Source organism: Astatotilapia calliptera, chromosome 2 (genome assembly GCF_900246225.1).
Source record: "Astatotilapia calliptera chromosome 2, fAstCal1.2, whole genome shotgun sequence".
NCBI classification, from domain to species: Eukaryota; Metazoa; Chordata; class Actinopteri; order Cichliformes; family Cichlidae; genus Astatotilapia; species Astatotilapia calliptera.
This window is the reverse complement of record NC_039303.1, coordinates 4,922,108-4,940,158: the sequence shown is the minus strand read 5'-3', so window position 1 is coordinate 4,940,158 and position 18,051 is coordinate 4,922,108. Positions and strand designations below refer to the sequence as shown.

General features: G+C 38.2%; 1 protein-coding gene across 1 annotated transcript in view; it reads left to right on the top strand.

Moving 5' to 3' along the window:
* The window catches only part of lingo2 (leucine rich repeat and Ig domain containing 2), an 80,427-nt gene extending 69,485 nt beyond the window's left edge, over positions 1 to 10,942 (top strand). The window contains exon 2 of the mRNA XM_026182363.1: positions 7,600 to 10,942. Within this exon, the coding sequence (XP_026038148.1) occupies positions 7,612 to 9,450 (1,839 nt within the window). The 5' untranslated portion in view covers positions 7,600 to 7,611 and the 3' untranslated portion in view covers positions 9,451 to 10,942. The remainder of the gene's footprint in view (positions 1 to 7,599) is intronic.
* The last annotated feature ends 7,109 nt before the right edge of the window (positions 10,943 to 18,051 follow it).

Genomic DNA, 18,051 nt, shown 5'->3' with positions numbered 1-18,051 from the left:
TATCAGACACCAAAAAAAGCAACTGGCTCAATCTACCAAGTTTATCTCTAATTAACATGGATTAATTGAGCTTTGACTTCGCTCTGCAAGCCAAGCAGAAGGGTAATCTGTGCATGGAAGCCTGTTATTGCCCCAAGGCTGTTGATCCTCACTGTTAAGGGTTCTAGGTCCCAAAGCCCTCTGTCACGTGACCATAATTATGTTGCTCTTGCAGTGTATATGTTAATGAATTGTACAGTTAGCTATGCTGAAAACAATTTATGAAAATTGTTGTGAAAATAGAACAATTACCAGCAACGTCTTTAGATTGTTTCGCTGCCATCTGCATGCATTAGGAGTCAACAAGACTGCCGCTGCTCACATTATTCTTGTTTTTCCTACTCCTACTTTTATTTGAAATATTGCTGCCTTCCTTCCTTAATTATTTGTGTTTGGCAAAACTGAAGGAGGCAGACTTGTTTAATCGTATCCAGGTCACATCCTGTGGAGCCATTCTGTAGCATCAGAAGTCAGATACACACTGGTTTATTAAAGGAGTACAGTGTTATTTTGCATGTTGGCAGGCTCACCTTAAAGCCTCACTGCCCTTTGCAAAGACCCTCTCAATAATGAATAAGCCAAAGAGCATTGCAATCTCTTTCCTCTCATTATGATCCCATTTGATTGCTTGCCGATGCTCTTTTGAAAAGGTGGGTTAATTGCATACTCTGACTGTGAACTAACCTGCAAGTTAATAACATCTTTCCTTCAGGGTAGCATCATTATAAGATATAAGCCTCATTAAAATAAAATGATGATTTAATAACTTTCCCTTACAATGACCCTTATGAGGTTGTGCTGTTATTTTGTAGTTATCTGGGAAATTAAGCTATCAAAGACTTTGCTTTTGTATTCCTCTGTTTTCAGAAAGCAAGAGTTAACCATTTCAGGGCTGCAGGAACTCTGACCAGTGTAAATGCAAAAAAAAAAGAAGGATAAGTGCTGGCGTGGTTTCTATCTTATACTTAAATTAAGATATGCCCAGTGCTGTAATATTGTGTTTGTATGTAGGTTTGTTTTTTTAACTCTACATACTACAGTATGGTTTTGTCACTTTCTGAAAGAGTCTTGGTTCATATTCTTTTCACATGATAACCAACTACACTGCAATGAACTGGACCCTTTGGCATGAGGGCAGCCATATCAGATGCTAATCTGAGGCTTGCTTCTTGCACGCTGCACCCAGTATGTAGCATACACTGTCCCTGCATGATTACACATAATGTTGCTTTTATTACAGCTTTACTCTGCACACAGTCCCATTCCTCTGCAGCTTCACTCAAGCTCCCAGAGTTAATTTTCATCCATTTCCTGCCTTCCAGAGTAGCTCTTTCTTTGGAGCCATCTTCCAACTCAAAAAATTGAAATCTAACACTTTGATTATGCTTTTTAAGGAGTGTTAATAATTGCTGGGTAAAGAAAGCAACTTTCTCCAACCATCCACCATTAATGCAGAGAGGTTTTTTGTGTGAAGAGGAGTCACATTATGTGCAATGATCAGTGCCTGGGGGCCACATCAAACACAGTCTGAAAACCTTTCCTGAGGAGATAGAGGCAGGAACATTTCACAAGTGGCTTTTCATTGGTTGATTGCACAGAGGCCAAGTTGTTATCTAAATCCTCAAAATTCTGAGGCAAAATAAGAAGTGCCTTGTGACCATTCAGGGTGTGCAAACTTACCCCTTAAATAAATACCAAAGCAAAATGTTTACAACCAATACTGTGCTGGATTATGGCTTAGGAAACCAAGTGGTTACAAAGTCAACCAGTGACATACAGTCTACAAAAATGCATTATACCAACATTGATTTGCATGGTTTTACTTGAAAAGACAGCTTAATATAATCCTGGACAAGTTTTATGCCCTAGCACCCTGCATTCAAATAACTTCAGAAACATATGATTTTAATAGTGAAGTATTATTCGGCTTAACTATGCTTTCTTAAAACTCTCTTACATCACAGCATGCAAATCTTTTTCTCTTCCTTTGCTAAGATCACATATATTCTAATAAGTCAGCATCCTGTACTGTTGAGTGAATTATCCATGATTATATCAGCTTCTTATTGGCGCTCTGTGAATAATTAGTTGGTAAATAATTTGAAATCAAAGATAGATGGTGAGTGTCCACTTTTCTCAGCACGGAGAGAGATAATTATGTGTAAACTGACCCATGATTCCTAGACTTAGTTTGCTTTCTACCATGTTTCTGTGGAATAAAAGACAGACAAATGTGCAGAAGGACAGACATATGTCATATCGACCATCTGAGGTTTATGTCTGCTACACTCGGCTAAAGTTCGGAAATACTACGTCTTAAACGACCGTGCCTACAACAATTAGTATTGTCTTTTACATAGAACACTGAAAACTAAACAACTAAAATTTATTTATTTTTTTGTTTTTTTTAGAAAGGAATAAATACAGACTTTGCCTCCTCAAATTTCAGCTTGTTCTAAATAAGCAAGCTCAGATTCAAGGTAAATAGATTTGTTGCATTTGCTATCATATGACTTTAATGACTTTAATTACATGTAAATGAACAGTTTTATCATCTAATTCACTGTACCCAGTAAAACCAAATTTTTCACTATGGCCATATTCACTACCACATTGCACCAGAACAAACTTAGTTCTGGCATAAAAATTGCATTTCCAGTATGTACAAAGCGCAAACTGATTTACTAATGTTCGCCACATGTCATTTATTACTAATTGTACTAATGTCTAATGTCAAAGCAGTCTTTTTTTTTTTGTCTTATTATTTTGCCTTATTTTTTGGCTTTGATAATGTGGCAGTTATTGCTGTGTAGAGGGGACGTTTTGAGATTTGAGAGCATGTGCTAAAGAGCCAAACAAAGATGTGATAAAGATGTAGAGATTTCCAAGTCATCTAATTGTAAATTAGCTTAGTGAACTCCAGCCTAAAGGACCCATGCAATACCGGCGACAACAAAACTTCTTGCAATTCTTCATTTTTAGGTTTTGGTTTACCGTCTGTGGCAGGAATTTTACAATCTTCTCAATAGGGAGAAGAATTGAGGGAAGAAAACACCGACTTTGATACTTGTCCTAAAAATAATCTGAATTCTGGATGGGAATTCTGAATAGCATCCCGTTTTTCACTTAGAGTTTGGAAATTGTTTGTTAGTTTTAAGGTGCTGTTTATGCATTAAATAGATTTATTACACTCAAACAGCAAAGTATTAAATAAATTAAACCGGTATGATTTCAGGACCATGGACAGCGTATCTGATCACCATTTTGATGAGATGTGTGTTTTCAGTGATGGACCTACACAAATTCACCTGCATGCACTTTGTATATGCACTATATGTGCGATATAGATCGCAGCATAGTACCATCTCTGACTTTGTACATGCTGTCTGTATGGATATGCTACAAGACAATGCTCTAAAAAAAAGGGTAAGCAAAATAAAATAGTTATAGTGAGACCATACCAAAGAAAAATAAACAGAAATTCTGCAGTTACCCATCAGTCAGCTGCCCAGGGAGCAATTGCAACACTCTCACCTTCAAATCTCGTTTTGATAAAACCTCTTGTAGGATTCATTTACCTGGACATCATGTCAAGAGTTCTGAGTTGCACTATTATTCTGACAAGACTAATAGCTTATATATCGTGCACAAGTGCAGCTGATGATGAGGAAATATAACGGATTTCTTTTGACCAGAAAGCCTTTGAAGAAAGAATAAAATTCTAACTAACAGTGTAACTGTGTGGTTTGCCACTCTGATAAAGTCGGGCATCATTTCTACTCATCCCCTCACAAGTTTGCCTGAGGCTGTGTTGAAAATTAAAGGGGGAACATGGGATGGAAGTGCCCCATATGTTTTTAGCGATTCATATGGAAATTATTCAGTGATGTGAGCTTACCAGAAATAGGCTAAAAAAAAGGTTTTCTCATGTATTTGTTATACTGGAAGAGCAAATGATGATTTAATAGCCAAGAAAAGTATTATAAGTTTGCTCTTCACATTGGGCCATTTGTGTATGTATGCTTGGGTTGATGGCATTGCTCATGTGACCTCAGCACCCCTGCGAAATGTCTGTTCATGGATTTATGCTGAGTCAGACACCATTAGCTGTTATCATCCCCCTCTCAGGATCCCACTCTGCACTAATGTGGGTCAAGGGCCACATTATAGAAAAGCCTTCCCCGTACAGACTTATCTCACAGTGCATTGCAGGATTTCTGCCATTGGACTGTCGGTGAATGTCATAGGAAGCTTCCAGAATATTGAGATAAAATGAAAATGCTTGAAAATCCAAGGTTGGGTTGTTTTGTTTTTTTTAAAAATCTGGTTTTATTGAAAGACCATTTTTGAACAAATTTGTCATGTGAGAGAGTGAAAATTTTGTATCTTGTATCTTGTTAAATACACAATCACTCTAACATAGCTCAGAACACACAGCACACTAAATATATGTTGTTTGCAGTTAAATTATAAAGGAAATTGTAAGGAAAAGAAAAATAAACAGTGCACTCAGAAGTGAGTTCCACACAAAAAATAACTGTGAATGAACAGATAGCTGGAATGTTATTTGTGGACGCTGCCCTGGGGCATCTGCCTAATTCTATGCGGCATTTGCTCCGATGCAGGACACACTTGAGTGGGTGCCGCTGATGATGCACTTGATGCACTAGGGTACTCTCATTCAGAAGTGTGCAGGTGACTAGGTCACATAACAGGCTCACTCAAATCCTGATTATGAACTGTTACAAAGAATTCCAATCATTATCCTGATTAGACACCCTCTTAGTAAACCATCAAATCATATTGTGCTGCAATTCATGTGGACAGCCAGAGTACATAAGCCAGCTATTATGTGGAAAGATTTGTGCACAACAAGAGTGTTCTGTACAGAGAGTCATTTTTGTCCACTGTAGCTAGAAGTGATTGATTGACTACTATGTTAAAATCATTATCGGCTTCATTTACTTTTGATTGTGCTCTATTTTTAAGTGGTTTTAAGAGTTAGGATTAAAGGACAATCCTGCGTAAATTTAAAAAACTACAAAACATAGAAGTTACAGGTGTGTGTGTATTAGGAGAAGCCCTGTATGTTCAGTTAATGTGGAGAGCCAGTTGTGAGCATCCTTGAATTTTATTTGTGATAATCAAGACAGTTTATTTCATCTGCTTCCTTACCTGCAACCCTTTCAGGGGTTTGTGTCCCCTCCCTGTCTCAACCTGGGGTTCTTTCATGTGTTAAGCAAATATATTAATCTCCACAATATGGAGCCACTGAAGCCACTTTCAAAATCTTACTAATCTTACTAGTTACTTCTAAAACACTGATAGGGCTTTCAGATTGAGAAAAAGATACCTATGTTAGTATTTAGATTGAAAGAATAATCTTGATTAAATATACTGTTTATATATACCATTTTGTAGTGTTGTATTTTTCTAAAAATCATCTTGAAATAATGAGTGTTTTATTGCAAAAATATAGGAAAGAAATATGTAAATGAGTTACATTATTTATTTAATGTTTTTAATTTACATCTTCCATTTATTTCTAATTTAATTCAAAAAGATAAACTCGATATATTTGATATTAAAACTCATCCTACTGACTGGGGTATATTTTTCGTCATACCCCAGTCATACAACCATTATTAAAAATGCAATTTGTTTCTAGTGATGTCACATTAGTGTTTTGCCTTTCTGCTTTAATTAGTGATTGTTTAAAATGTTTTGAGGTCCCAGGGGACTCCAGTTAAAAACATACAGAGAAAGCAGAGAAAACCCCAACAATCATATGACCCCCAATGGCTAACTGTTGGTTACCTCCAACAAGGCAGTTTTGGGGCAGTTTGCACTTCTGTGTGAAGTTGCTGCATGAGAATAAACTGTTGCAAGTATAAGGCCATGGTTCTCAGTTATGAAAGGGGGGCATGTCCGTTCCAGACCAGGGGTGAGTTGCTGGTCCAAGTGGAGGACTTTAACGGTCTCAGAGGATTTGTTCATGAGTGAGGGGAAGAGTGGAGCAGGAGATTGGCGGATGGATAGGTGCAGCACTTACAGTAATGTGGGCACTGTGCTGGTCTGCTGTGGTGAAATGAGCCAATTCTGAAGCTGTCGATCCAGGTTCTGACGCTGGCCGATTGTCATGAACTCTGGGTAGTTACTGAACAAATTAGCAGAAACTAGCGTATTGTTTTTAACGTTTCTGGAGTGTCTCTCCCTTAGCAAAATGGAAAGTATCTTGGTCATTTGGGACTGACTCGGAGTAGAACTGTTTCACCAAGTTCTTAAATCAACTTTTCTCAGCAGTCCTCTCAAGGCTGCAGTTATCTGTGTCGTGGCTGTTTGTATTAAACTAGACTTGAAAATAAATCTTTATACTGTTTGAATAGTAACTGAACATTAAAATATCAATATGAAAGTTTACTTTTCATATATGCCCCCTCCATATAGAAATGTCCTGTCATATAAATATTATATTACAGCAGCAGAAATATTTCAGCTATCTTAGTTGATTTCTTAGGTTTATATAATGCTTCTCTTTAGATAAGTATGTCATCATATTATCTTTGCACCATAATCTGTTAGAATAAGCCTGAGGAGAAATTCAGATTATTCCTGTCATCGTTTAAATTTAGCACAGCCCATGACACACCAAATGAGGCAGGAATGGTTTGCAATCCTTGCAACCTGTCACCCAGTCTGTTTGTTGCAAACACGGCATTAGTTCATGTATCTACTGTATGTGCTTTATGATATAAGTACAGCTGTATGTATGAATAACCGAAATATGTAAAGCCACCCAGTGATATAGTGCAAGTTGTGTTTTGTATTATTTTTTCTCGAGTATCCATGTTTTAAACATGTTTTATTTCTAAATCAAAAAATATAAAAATATTCAACATGACAAATTAGTAAATTCTGCTCTTTTGGAGGAAATGCTTGTAATGATATTCATAATGTTCTTTGAATGTTACATGTGTTTCAGTTTTGTAAGTTTCTCAATTTTTCCATGTTACACCTCCATGAACTTCATGATTTTCGAGTGGTTTCTTTTATTCTTTATTCTTTCTTTTTCTTCTTTCTGTCCTTTTAGAGATAGGGTGGATACTTTTTCTGAATGCTACTATTTCCGAATAACAATGTGCTTAAAAAAAAAAAAATATATATATATATATATATATATATATATATATATATATATATATACACATGTCAAAAATAGATAAATCATTTACAATAAAAACATTCAACTTTTTAAGAAACTTTTTCTGAAGTTCTTTGTTTCTATTGAAACAGTGGGTGATGTCAAAACAAAGCCTAGCACCCAATTGTTCACCCTGTATGCATCCACAAGAATGCTAAGGAAGGCATTCTTGATATTTCGATGTGGTGAGCTACATTTATCAAATATTTTTATGTTCACCTTGTGTGGTTTTCTCCATAGTTAATTCTCCTATGTTATTTGTGAATATTCATTATTCATTCTTCAGGCACACAATGAAGTCTATCATGAGGAACCAGCTAATATATCGCTTTCTCTCCCTTTGTTTTCTTGTCTTGCAGAACCGTGACAGAATGGTCGAGTTTATGAGCAAAGTCATGCCGCACACGGTCATCTCATGCTGGCAGCCTTTCCTGGGATTGGCCCTCGTGGCGGTTTTTGTGGGTTCTACCCTGGGATGTCCCTCGCGATGCGAGTGTTCAGCACAAAGCAAGGCAGTTGTCTGTCACCGTAAGCGCATGCCCACCATCCCAGATGGCATCCCAACTGAAACAAGAATCCTGGACTTAAGTAAGAACAAGCTGACAATGATCAACCCCGATGACTTTTTTGCCTTCCCTGGGCTTGAGGAACTTGACCTCAGTGGAAATATTATCAGCTATGTTGAGCCTGGAGCATTCAATGGGTTGTTTAACATGCACTCGCTCAGCCTCAAAAGCAATCGAATCAAGCTTATTCCTCTGGGTGTCTTCACAGGCTTAGCCAATCTTACCCGACTGGATATAAGTGACAACAAGATTGTCATTCTCCTGGATTATATGTTCCAGGACTTGCACAATCTTAGGTTTTTGGAAGTGGGTGACAATGACCTGGTTTACATCTCTCACCGTGCATTCAGTGGACTTTTAAGCCTGGAGACACTAACCTTAGAAAGGTGCAACCTAACAGTTGTACCCACTGAGGCTCTTTCTCATCTGCACAACCTGGTCAGCCTGCATCTACGATACCTCAGCATTAGCACTTTACATCCATACTCATTCAAAAAGCTATTCCGATTGCGGCACTTAGAAATTGATAACTGGCCTTCACTAGACCATGTGCCAGCTAATACCCTGCATGGCCTCAACTTGACAACACTGTTTATAACCAACACCAACTTGTCCACCTTCCCTTACCTAGCCCTGAAGCATCTTCCCTATCTGACACATCTCAATCTGTCCTACAACCGCATCAGGCACATTGAAGCGGGCATGCTGATGGAACTGGTTCGGCTGCGAGAGCTGCATATTGTTGGAGCTCAGCTGACCACCATTGAACAGTATGCATTCCAAGGTCTGCGGGGTCTCAGAGTTCTCAATATCTCACACAATCGACTGGATACATTGGAAAAGGGCGTTTTTCAGTCTCCTGAGGCTCTGGCGGTTCTTCTCATTGACAACAACCCCTTAGTGTGTGATTGCCGCCTCATGTGGATCCTGCAGAAGAGGCATTCCATCTTCTTTGGGGATTCACAGCCAGAATGCAGCACACCTGAGGGCATTCGTGGACGCCCTTTTAAGGAGTTTAAGGAGACTCTCCTGTCTTATTATGTTACATGTACCAAACCGAAAATTCGTGAAAATAAAACACAAACAGTTACTGTAGATGAGGGTCAGCAGGCTATGTTGCGTTGCAGTGCTGATGGGACACCAAGGCCAATTGTGTCTTGGTTGTCCCCACATCGCCGAGTGCTAACAAACAGCCATAGTAGAGTAACCATCCATAAAAATGGTACACTAGAAATCAAGGCAGCAGAAGTCCAAGACAGTGGAGAGTACCTTTGCCTTGCCTCCAACACTGCTGGAAATGACACCTTGAAGACATCATTGGCGGTGAAAAGTTTAGGATCACTGTATGCCAACAGGACCCAGTACTACACAGATCCCAGCAATGCCACTGCCAATGGAACGACTGGTGTGACCCTCGGTTTTGACCTTAAGACTATTTTAGTGTCAACAGCTATGGGTTGTTTCACATTCCTGGGAGTGGTCTTGTTTTGTTTCCTGCTTCTTTTTGTTTGGAGCAGGGGAAAAGGAAAACACAAAAACAATATAGATGTTGAACATGTGCCACGATCAAAGTCTAACGGCACTAATGTTGACTCAGCAGAGGGACAAGCCGGTCCTCGTCGTTTTAACATGAAAATGATGTGACTTCTTTTATAGAACTCAGAGTCTGGATTGTGGAAAAGCCCAAAGTACAGTGTATTTTTTTGAAAACAGAATGACTGAATCTTCTCACTGCTACAGGAAGAGTGGTAGTGAAAAGACCTTGGGGCATCACAAAATGATGAGCATTACCTTAAATCTGTGGATCTTGATATAGTTCTTGAATACTGTGTCTCAAATGAAAAAGATTTTAGAATGACTATCACTGCTGGAAAAACCTCTCAGATGAGTTGCTCTCATGAAGACCTGGATGAAATAAGTGTCAGTTATCAACTTTTTGAAATTTATATGTCCCAGAATCATTCAGTTTTGGGATGGATCTACAGACTCAGTTGAACAATGTACATTACAAATTTGTATCTAAGCTATAACCTACTTTGTTTAGTCTTGCGCCATGCTTATTCACCAATCAATGAAACACCATTTCCTATGTTCTATATTTTTCATATGTGTACGTAATGCTTCATTATGTACATGTATGTACATAATCGTTCAAAAGAATAGTTCATAGCAATATTCATGGGATACACTTGCTAAAATTGCTATAACCCTGTTCCACAAGTACATTCTTCAGGCTTTTGAAGTTTCCATTGATTCCAGAAGGGCTTCTATGGCTAAGTATTTGTCCTCTGCTCCCCAATTGAATAAATATTAATAAATATATATATCATTTATCAATAGAAGCACAAGAAAATGATTTTATTCATGAAAGTATTAAGAATTTTGCAAAATTCAGTCTTCAAAAACTTTTCAGGATAACAGCTGGATTGTCATAACATTGAGTATTGGTCAAGCAACCTACATGAACCACTTTTCTGTCTTATTTTGTCTATTTTTATTCCTTTAACTGTACCTTTGCTAGTTGGCAAACTACATGTGTCAGTTTTACTACAGTGACATTTGCATCATTTTCCCCAGTAGGAATTTTGGACTTTGTTGTGGTAGTTCTTCATTTTGTTGTTGAATCATTTAGATTGTGAAAACAAAAGTAAAAGTAAAAAACTATGTATGTGAAATAAAAAAATGTATTTGTACCAAAGTGTCTGACTAAATGCATAAAATATAATCATCTTCTACGCAGCCTCACTGATAGACTTCACATCAATGGTGTAATAATAAGTGTATCATTGCTAATTCCTTTTTTATTGTTGCAGTCTCTAAAACCTCACAGAAACATTCAAAGCATTAACACTGAAAGTGATGTAGTCAACCATGGTTAAGAGATAAATACTTATATGAACAATATTTACTTGCAAATGCCAAAATGCAATGCTAGAAATATTTGATAATATGGTACAGTGATCCAGAACTGCAGTGATCCACTCTAAATGTTCACAATAATAATTAAATTATGTCTGTACAGGCCAACTCAATGAAGCTATAGTTTGTATTTAGTTTCACTTTAACTATCATGGAGTTACTAGCTTATAACATCTTTAACTCCCGTTTCTTACAACAAATAAATTTCTTATTTATATATAATTTTGTAATTCATTTTGTAAGAATTCATACATTTAACTGTGTTGTCACATTATCAGATCCACATTTTCAGTTGTTTTATTTTGACTGGCTGGTTGTATGATGAGAAATGTCAGTTCTGGACATTTTTTGTGTTTTTATTGCCCTATTTGTGCAAATACAAATGTATACTGTGAATTCATTCTTCAGATGGGGATGATGTCTAAACATGTAAACTATGCCTTTGTTGTTGTCACTTTAGATGAAAATATGTAATACAACTCGGGTTGTTCCATTATCCAACTTACACAATGTAAATTGAAGATGAAAACAGAAGCAGTTTGCCTGCAAAGTAAAACATGCCCCTTTTTTAAAAATGTCTTGGCTGCAGCAGGAAGATTTAAGATGAGCTGAAAAAAATAAACAAATTACCTAAATGTGGAACACCATATATATATTGCTGTTGCTTTTGCACAGCCTCTGGGTGTGACTGTTACAGGGATATGAGGGTTATAATACTGGTATGTATAAGTAATAACTGTGTATGTTATTAAAAATGTAAGAACCATTGTCTTTTTACCTATACATGATGCCCATTGGCATCGTGTTGGATAATAGTGATTCCAGGCCAGCCAGTCAACTCCTTGGGGTTGAGTGAAACTTCAGTCGTAGAAAAAGTTTATTATTTCAAACATTTGAGTAATTTAGTATCAGAGTAAAACAGATTGAAATGGTCTATAAATAATTTATCAATGTGTTAATGTAGGCAGGGCTATATAAAATCATAGCAAACTAAGTACAATTGTAAGTTGGAATTATGGAACAAGCTTTAGTGCACTGAATTGTATTACATGTCTTAATCCAAAGTGACAATAAGAAAGGCAAAGTTTAGAGAGCATCAGCATTTAAAGAGAAATTCACAGGTGCCATTATGTATGTGCCAAATAAGAAAATTAAAATAGGAAGTACCCCCAAAACTGGCATTTATATTATATAGCTTCAGCAGTTATACTTAATATACTGAACCTCACATTTATGTTGCATTTGTGTCTTGTGATGAAGAGTAAAAGAAATAGCGACTTCCAAATTGGTTCCTCCTCCATCAACTGCAGAGCAACCAAACTTAAGAAATTAATTCAGTTACTTTACTTCACCCTGCTTAACATGTTTTTGTCTAAAGTATATTTGCATGAGACATCAAGAGTGACTAATTTCTTCTTCCACACTTGTCTAAAGGTAGAGTCTTTAGACTAAGTTTCCAAGCCTGTAGTCCTCTGGGCTGCTTACGAAATGAGAGCACCAAATGCTACAACTTGACCAAAAATACAAAAGAAACAAGGTTAACTTTGTTTTGTAGGTCAAATACCAAACACACCTTTTATTTTGATATCTTTTTTTTATACACTAAATGAAATGTCTAAAGAATAGAGAAGGTCCACACAATGCTCAGATCATAATCAGCAATTAGCTTAGTGTGCATGTCTGGATTGTGGTGAAATGACACAGAAAATTCCACCCAGGATCTTTGTGCTATGAGGCAGCATGAAACTGTGCCACCGGGGTTTCATCCTTATTTTTTAAAAATAGGTACCGGTCTTAATTAACAGGCAGTATGTCACTATAGCAACTCAGATATGATTCAAACCAAAGATTTCTAAATGCACAATTATAAGCCGTGTAAAAAAATATAACAATTGCCAAATGTTTAAAATACATTTCTGTGGATATGTCCACAATAATTTGGTGTTTTGGTGATCAATTTATATTAACTGAATGCATTTAAACTGGACTAAAGCATTTGAATTGCATATGAAAAGCTATTAGCACTTTCTGTTTGTACCCCTCTTATCAGTTATTGACTGATCTGACCACTCTTATTTTCAGACGAATTACTGAGGATAATTTTTTCAGAACAGATGAGAGTCTCAGCCTAATTTGACTAATGCAGTTCTTGGCTCAGAAAATGAAAGACTGACATATTACCATAATTCTAAATCAATCAAATACATTACTTACCTTGGCCATTAAAACTGTGATGACATACAGGTTCCAAAAGCTCGGAGACACTTCAAAAGTTTTTATTTTATCAAGTATCACTAAAATATGTAGGGAAAGATATCTCGTATTTCTTTCTTTACAACTCTTTATGTTTTTTTATAAAGAAACAAACATCGTTTCTAATGTCACATCAAAGAAGATCAAAATACATGTTTGATGTAATTTACTAACAAAGGCATTAAGTCAGAACCCCCCACCCCCCACTGACTTTCTTCCAAGATTACAATGATACTGAACATTAGCAAGTTATCATTATTATTATATCTTGTATAATAAGACCAGAAACACTCTTTCATCCCCATAGCTTGCATGAAATGCTCTGCCCTGGTTTTATTACATCCAATGTGCAACAGAAGAAAACTCTATTAGTGCTGTAGGTATTTAGTCAAACGACAAGTACTGTAAAAAAGAAAACTATAAAGGGAAAGAGGTGGGGTACACCCTGTACAGGTCATCAGTCCATTACAGGGCTCCTGTTGATAATGCTGTATCCAAAATCAGGTCTGGAAACTAGAGACATTTGTTTTGTTTTGTTTTAATATAAGAATGTATATTCTGCAACTGTAGGAACAAGCCCTGAAGCTATGCTACAAATGCAGACACTATAGATTACTAGTGCTATAGAAGCTGTCTCATGAAAACTTCATGAATCATCATATGGTGCTTCTAAACAACTATACATGTAAATTAAGGCCTGCACATACACACACACACACATTTCTGTGTCTAAGGCTACGTTCACACTGCAGGCGAAAGCACATCAAATCCCACTTTTTTGACCCTTTGCGACCCATCTATCCGATCATGGTATGACAGTGTGAAAGGCACAAATCCCATATTTTCAAATCCGATCTGGGTCACTTTCGTATGTGGTACTGAATCCGATACATATCTGATGTTTTAGAAAGCGACTGCTGTTTGAACGGTCATGTCGCATTAAATCCGTCTTTTACGTCACCGACACAAGACAGACGCCAATTATCAGCGCCGGAGAAGACATGGCGAACGCTTCCTGGCCATCCAGTGAAACTGTTGGGAAGACAACGATGGAGAAACGTGAATGTTTTATTTGTACTGTATAATCTGCAGATTTTGACAGAAATCTGCAACTATCCTTTGAAGTACCGCTCCTCTCTAAAACAGCAATAAGGATAATTATTAGGCCACATGTAAATAACAAAATAACTTGGGAAACGTGAAGTCCAAAGCAAGTCTTTATATTAACGGCCATCAGTTAAAGAATACTGTTTGGTCTGGGTCTAAACAGAGCGCGTTGAGTGTGACGTCTTCTTTTGGCCGCTTTGAGGGTTCACACTAGAGCGTGTTTCCTGTCACATTTTATTTGTAGTGTGATTTGATCAAAAAATCTGAATTGAGCATTAAAACCTGCAGTGTGAACGTAGCCTTAATCTCATGAATCTGAAACACCAGCTAAGAATGAATTAATCAATATGTTGTGTTTTTTGATGAAACAGTTGTATTGATGGATGAGGAAAGCTTATCTTTCTAGTCTCTATAAATACACATATCTGCAAAACAAACAGTCCCAGGAATAGAAAAGAAATGGGGGGGGATCATCATATGCTTGCAGAAATCTCTGTGGTTTTTAAATTACATACCACATTTTTGATACGTTACCAGACTCCACAGCCCACAGAATGCAATGCAAACAACTGAAGTAAGAAAAAGACAGCGTAGAAAGCGAAAGCTGTGTGGTTTTGGTTTCACAAGAGAGTGGAGCTGGTTGTAGCTGGAGCCTTGGCTGTGTGTGCTTTCATTAGGCTCCCCGGTGGCAGGCTGGTCTGCCAAATGAGCTCCCATGTGAGCCGACTCCAGTTCCAACCTGACGTCCAAGAATTGTGGCTGGCTGCAGAATAGGAAGGCATGCGTTTGCTGCTATGCATCTTCTATAAACATTCAAGCATTCACTAATATGAAATAAATGTGCATTCCTAATGAAAGACAGCACTCGGTGCTTAAATTCTTTGGCACGTGGAATAAAAGCATGCACACACAGTGCCTCCTCTTCATTATGCCATTGTTGATCTGCTAGAGAAACAGCTTTTTTAGTGTTTTCTCTCAAGACAAAGGTAAATTCAAGGGACTGAGAAAGTGGAAGAGTTATTCCCTTCTTTTTAAAAAGAACCTTTGTCACATTGCAAGACAGCAGTGAAAAACGTCTCCGGGATAAAGGACCAAAAAAAAAAATAATTATTAGCAAAAAAAACCATTCACAATTTACACCCAATGTTTGCCTGTAAGCCAGCAGTCGATATTTCTTTGTTAGCGTGTTGCTGCATTCTGTAATTATGTTTTTGCCCTTTCTGGGAAACACAGTCATGAAAAAAGAAATGAGAGGAGGAAAATTGAATTCTTTGCCTATGTAATTGTTTAATGATGAATGGACTCATAAATTGAGGCAAAGAGACAAAGTTTTACACTGCTCCCCACCAGAAGTAACAGCAATATTTCCTCTGGTGGAACAGAATAATTGTTTATACAGTTGAAATAGCACCATTGTCCACAAGTATGAATTTTATATGAAGCATTTTATTATTTGAAGTAGAAAATTTAATGATTTATTAAACAACATAAATATCTAAAAGTCATGGCTAAATTATAGAGTAGAAGAGATGAGATCACGTTTAGAGATATGGGCAGGCATCTTTATCTCATTGTGAATCCAAGTGTGATTTAAACTCAATCATGGTTCAGCCTTTAAGATAAGTTTATAATTTGCACTCATGACTAAATGTCATGTTAAGTTTTTAAATCTACTTTTTAAAGTGCACTACTTGTATATATTACAGTTTTTCTTCTTATGGTGCAGCTTCTCCAGATGAGAGGCATATCATTTTTTAAATACCTCTAAAATGATTTAATTAGAACATGGATTCAGACAGATACTCTCTGTGGAAACAAGGCAATTAACAAAAGGCTTTTAACAGTATTTTTTCATTTTATCATAAATGAAAAACATAAAATAGAAAATTTAACCAGGATTAGCAAAGGTGGCGTATTAATTGATTTAATTAATTAAACAACTAAGTAACTAACTAATGTATTACTGTTAGCACATTAGTAATAGATCAGGTGAGTTGTCACTGCTACAGTACACCAATTGTCCACAAGTAATTGTTTAATTTGGCAGATCTGAACCTTTGGTGGGGACCTTGTGCTGTTGGGCTTGTTCTGGCACATTCAGCAGAAGCTTGATTGAGTTAAGATCTGAGTGATTTGAGTTAACATATTATTTTGGTTGGACTTTATGTATTTACTATTTAATTGTCCAATCTCATGGAACTGTTAATGATACCTAATTTGGTGCAAACAAAAAACAAAAAAAAGACATTAGTAAGCAACAGTTTTCATGACACATTCCTTATTAATTAGTGCGCATGCGCCAACCAGCGTGCAGCCTGTTACAGTCGCTCCTGCTTTTCTCTTAGTTTAGCTCTTTTTTCTTACGTATTCTTTTTTTTTTCTGACTTGTATTTTCCTCCGTTGTCTATCTCTTACTCAATCATGTGGATTGAGAGAGTTTTTGTTCTTCTGGTGGCCGTGGAACTGTTACTTTTATCATGGAACGGGACCGCGGCACATCTCCTACACGCACGGACTGTTTACTCCAGAGATCAGCTGATCGCCCTGATGCCGGCCGGCTCGCTGGCCAGGCCCGCAGAAGTGCCCGCAGAAGTACCAGCTGAAATTTGGAGGAAAACACATCGGGGATGCAGAGGTCAAGGACAGAAGAGAAGAAAAAAGGTGACGGTGAGACAGCGGAGGCTCGAAGCGAGGAGGAGGTTTAAACCGTGTCTGCCGTCTATCGTGATGGGAAATGTGCGATCGTTGGCAATTAAAATCGACGAGCTCTCAGCACTGGTACGGAGTCAGAGGGAATACCGAGAGTGTAGCCTGATGTGTTTCACCGAATCATGGCTGCACCAGGTCATTCCCGATGAGAATGCTTCCGTGGAAGGCTTCCACACTGTTCGGGCGGACAGGGACAGCATCGCTAGCGGTAAGCGTAAAGGAGGTGGGCTTGCTGTTTTAGTTAACAACCGGTGGTGTAACCCTGCCAACATAACAATCAAAGAAAGGATTTGTTGCCCGGACACTGAACTGTGTGCTGTTGGACTCAGGCCGTATTATTTACCCAGGGAATTCTCTCACGTCATCTTGGTGGCTGTCTATGTTCCCCCCTCTGCTAACCCCACAGCTGCATGTGACACTATCCACTCTGCCATAGCTCGGCTACAGACTCAGCACCCGAGTGCCTTTATTGTGATCTCGGGTGACTTCAACCATGTATCACTGGACAATACACTACCAACATTCAAACAATATGTGGACTGTCCCACCAGGGGAGAGAAAACTTTAGACTTACTGTATGCTAACGTCAAGGATGCATACAGCTCCTCCTCCCTCCCCCCACTTGGTAGGTCAGATCATAACCTGATTCACCTCACCCCCCGCTATGTGCCAATTGTGAGGAGGGAACCTGTGACCACCAGGACTGTCAGGAGGTGGTCAGAGGAGGCAATAGCGGAACTACAGGGCTGTTTCGAGGTGACCGACTGGGAAACACTCTGTGAGCCTCACGCCGAGGACATCAATGGGCTTACTGAGTGTATCACAGACTACATAACTTTCTGCACCGACTCCATTGTTCCAGCTCAGACTGTTCATTGTTACCCAAATAACAAGCCGTGGGTGACTAAGGACATCAAAGCCCTCCTCAACAACAAGAAGAGGGCTTTCAGAGGGGGCAACAAAGAGGAGGTGAGGAAGGTCCAGGTGTTACTAAAGGACAAGATCAGAGAGGCTAAGGACAATTACAGGAGGAAGCTGGAGTGGAAACTCCAGCAGAACAGCATGAGAGAGGTGTGGAGGGGCATGAAGACCATCACTGGATTCAGGCCAACCAACAGCAGGGGAGCTGATGGAGGTGAGAATAGAGCCGACGAGTTGAATCTGTTTTTCAATAGATTCGACACCACAGTGTCTGCTCCCACCCCCACAACCTCACCTGCAGTCAGCCTGGAATCCAGAGCCACACCACTGTGCCAG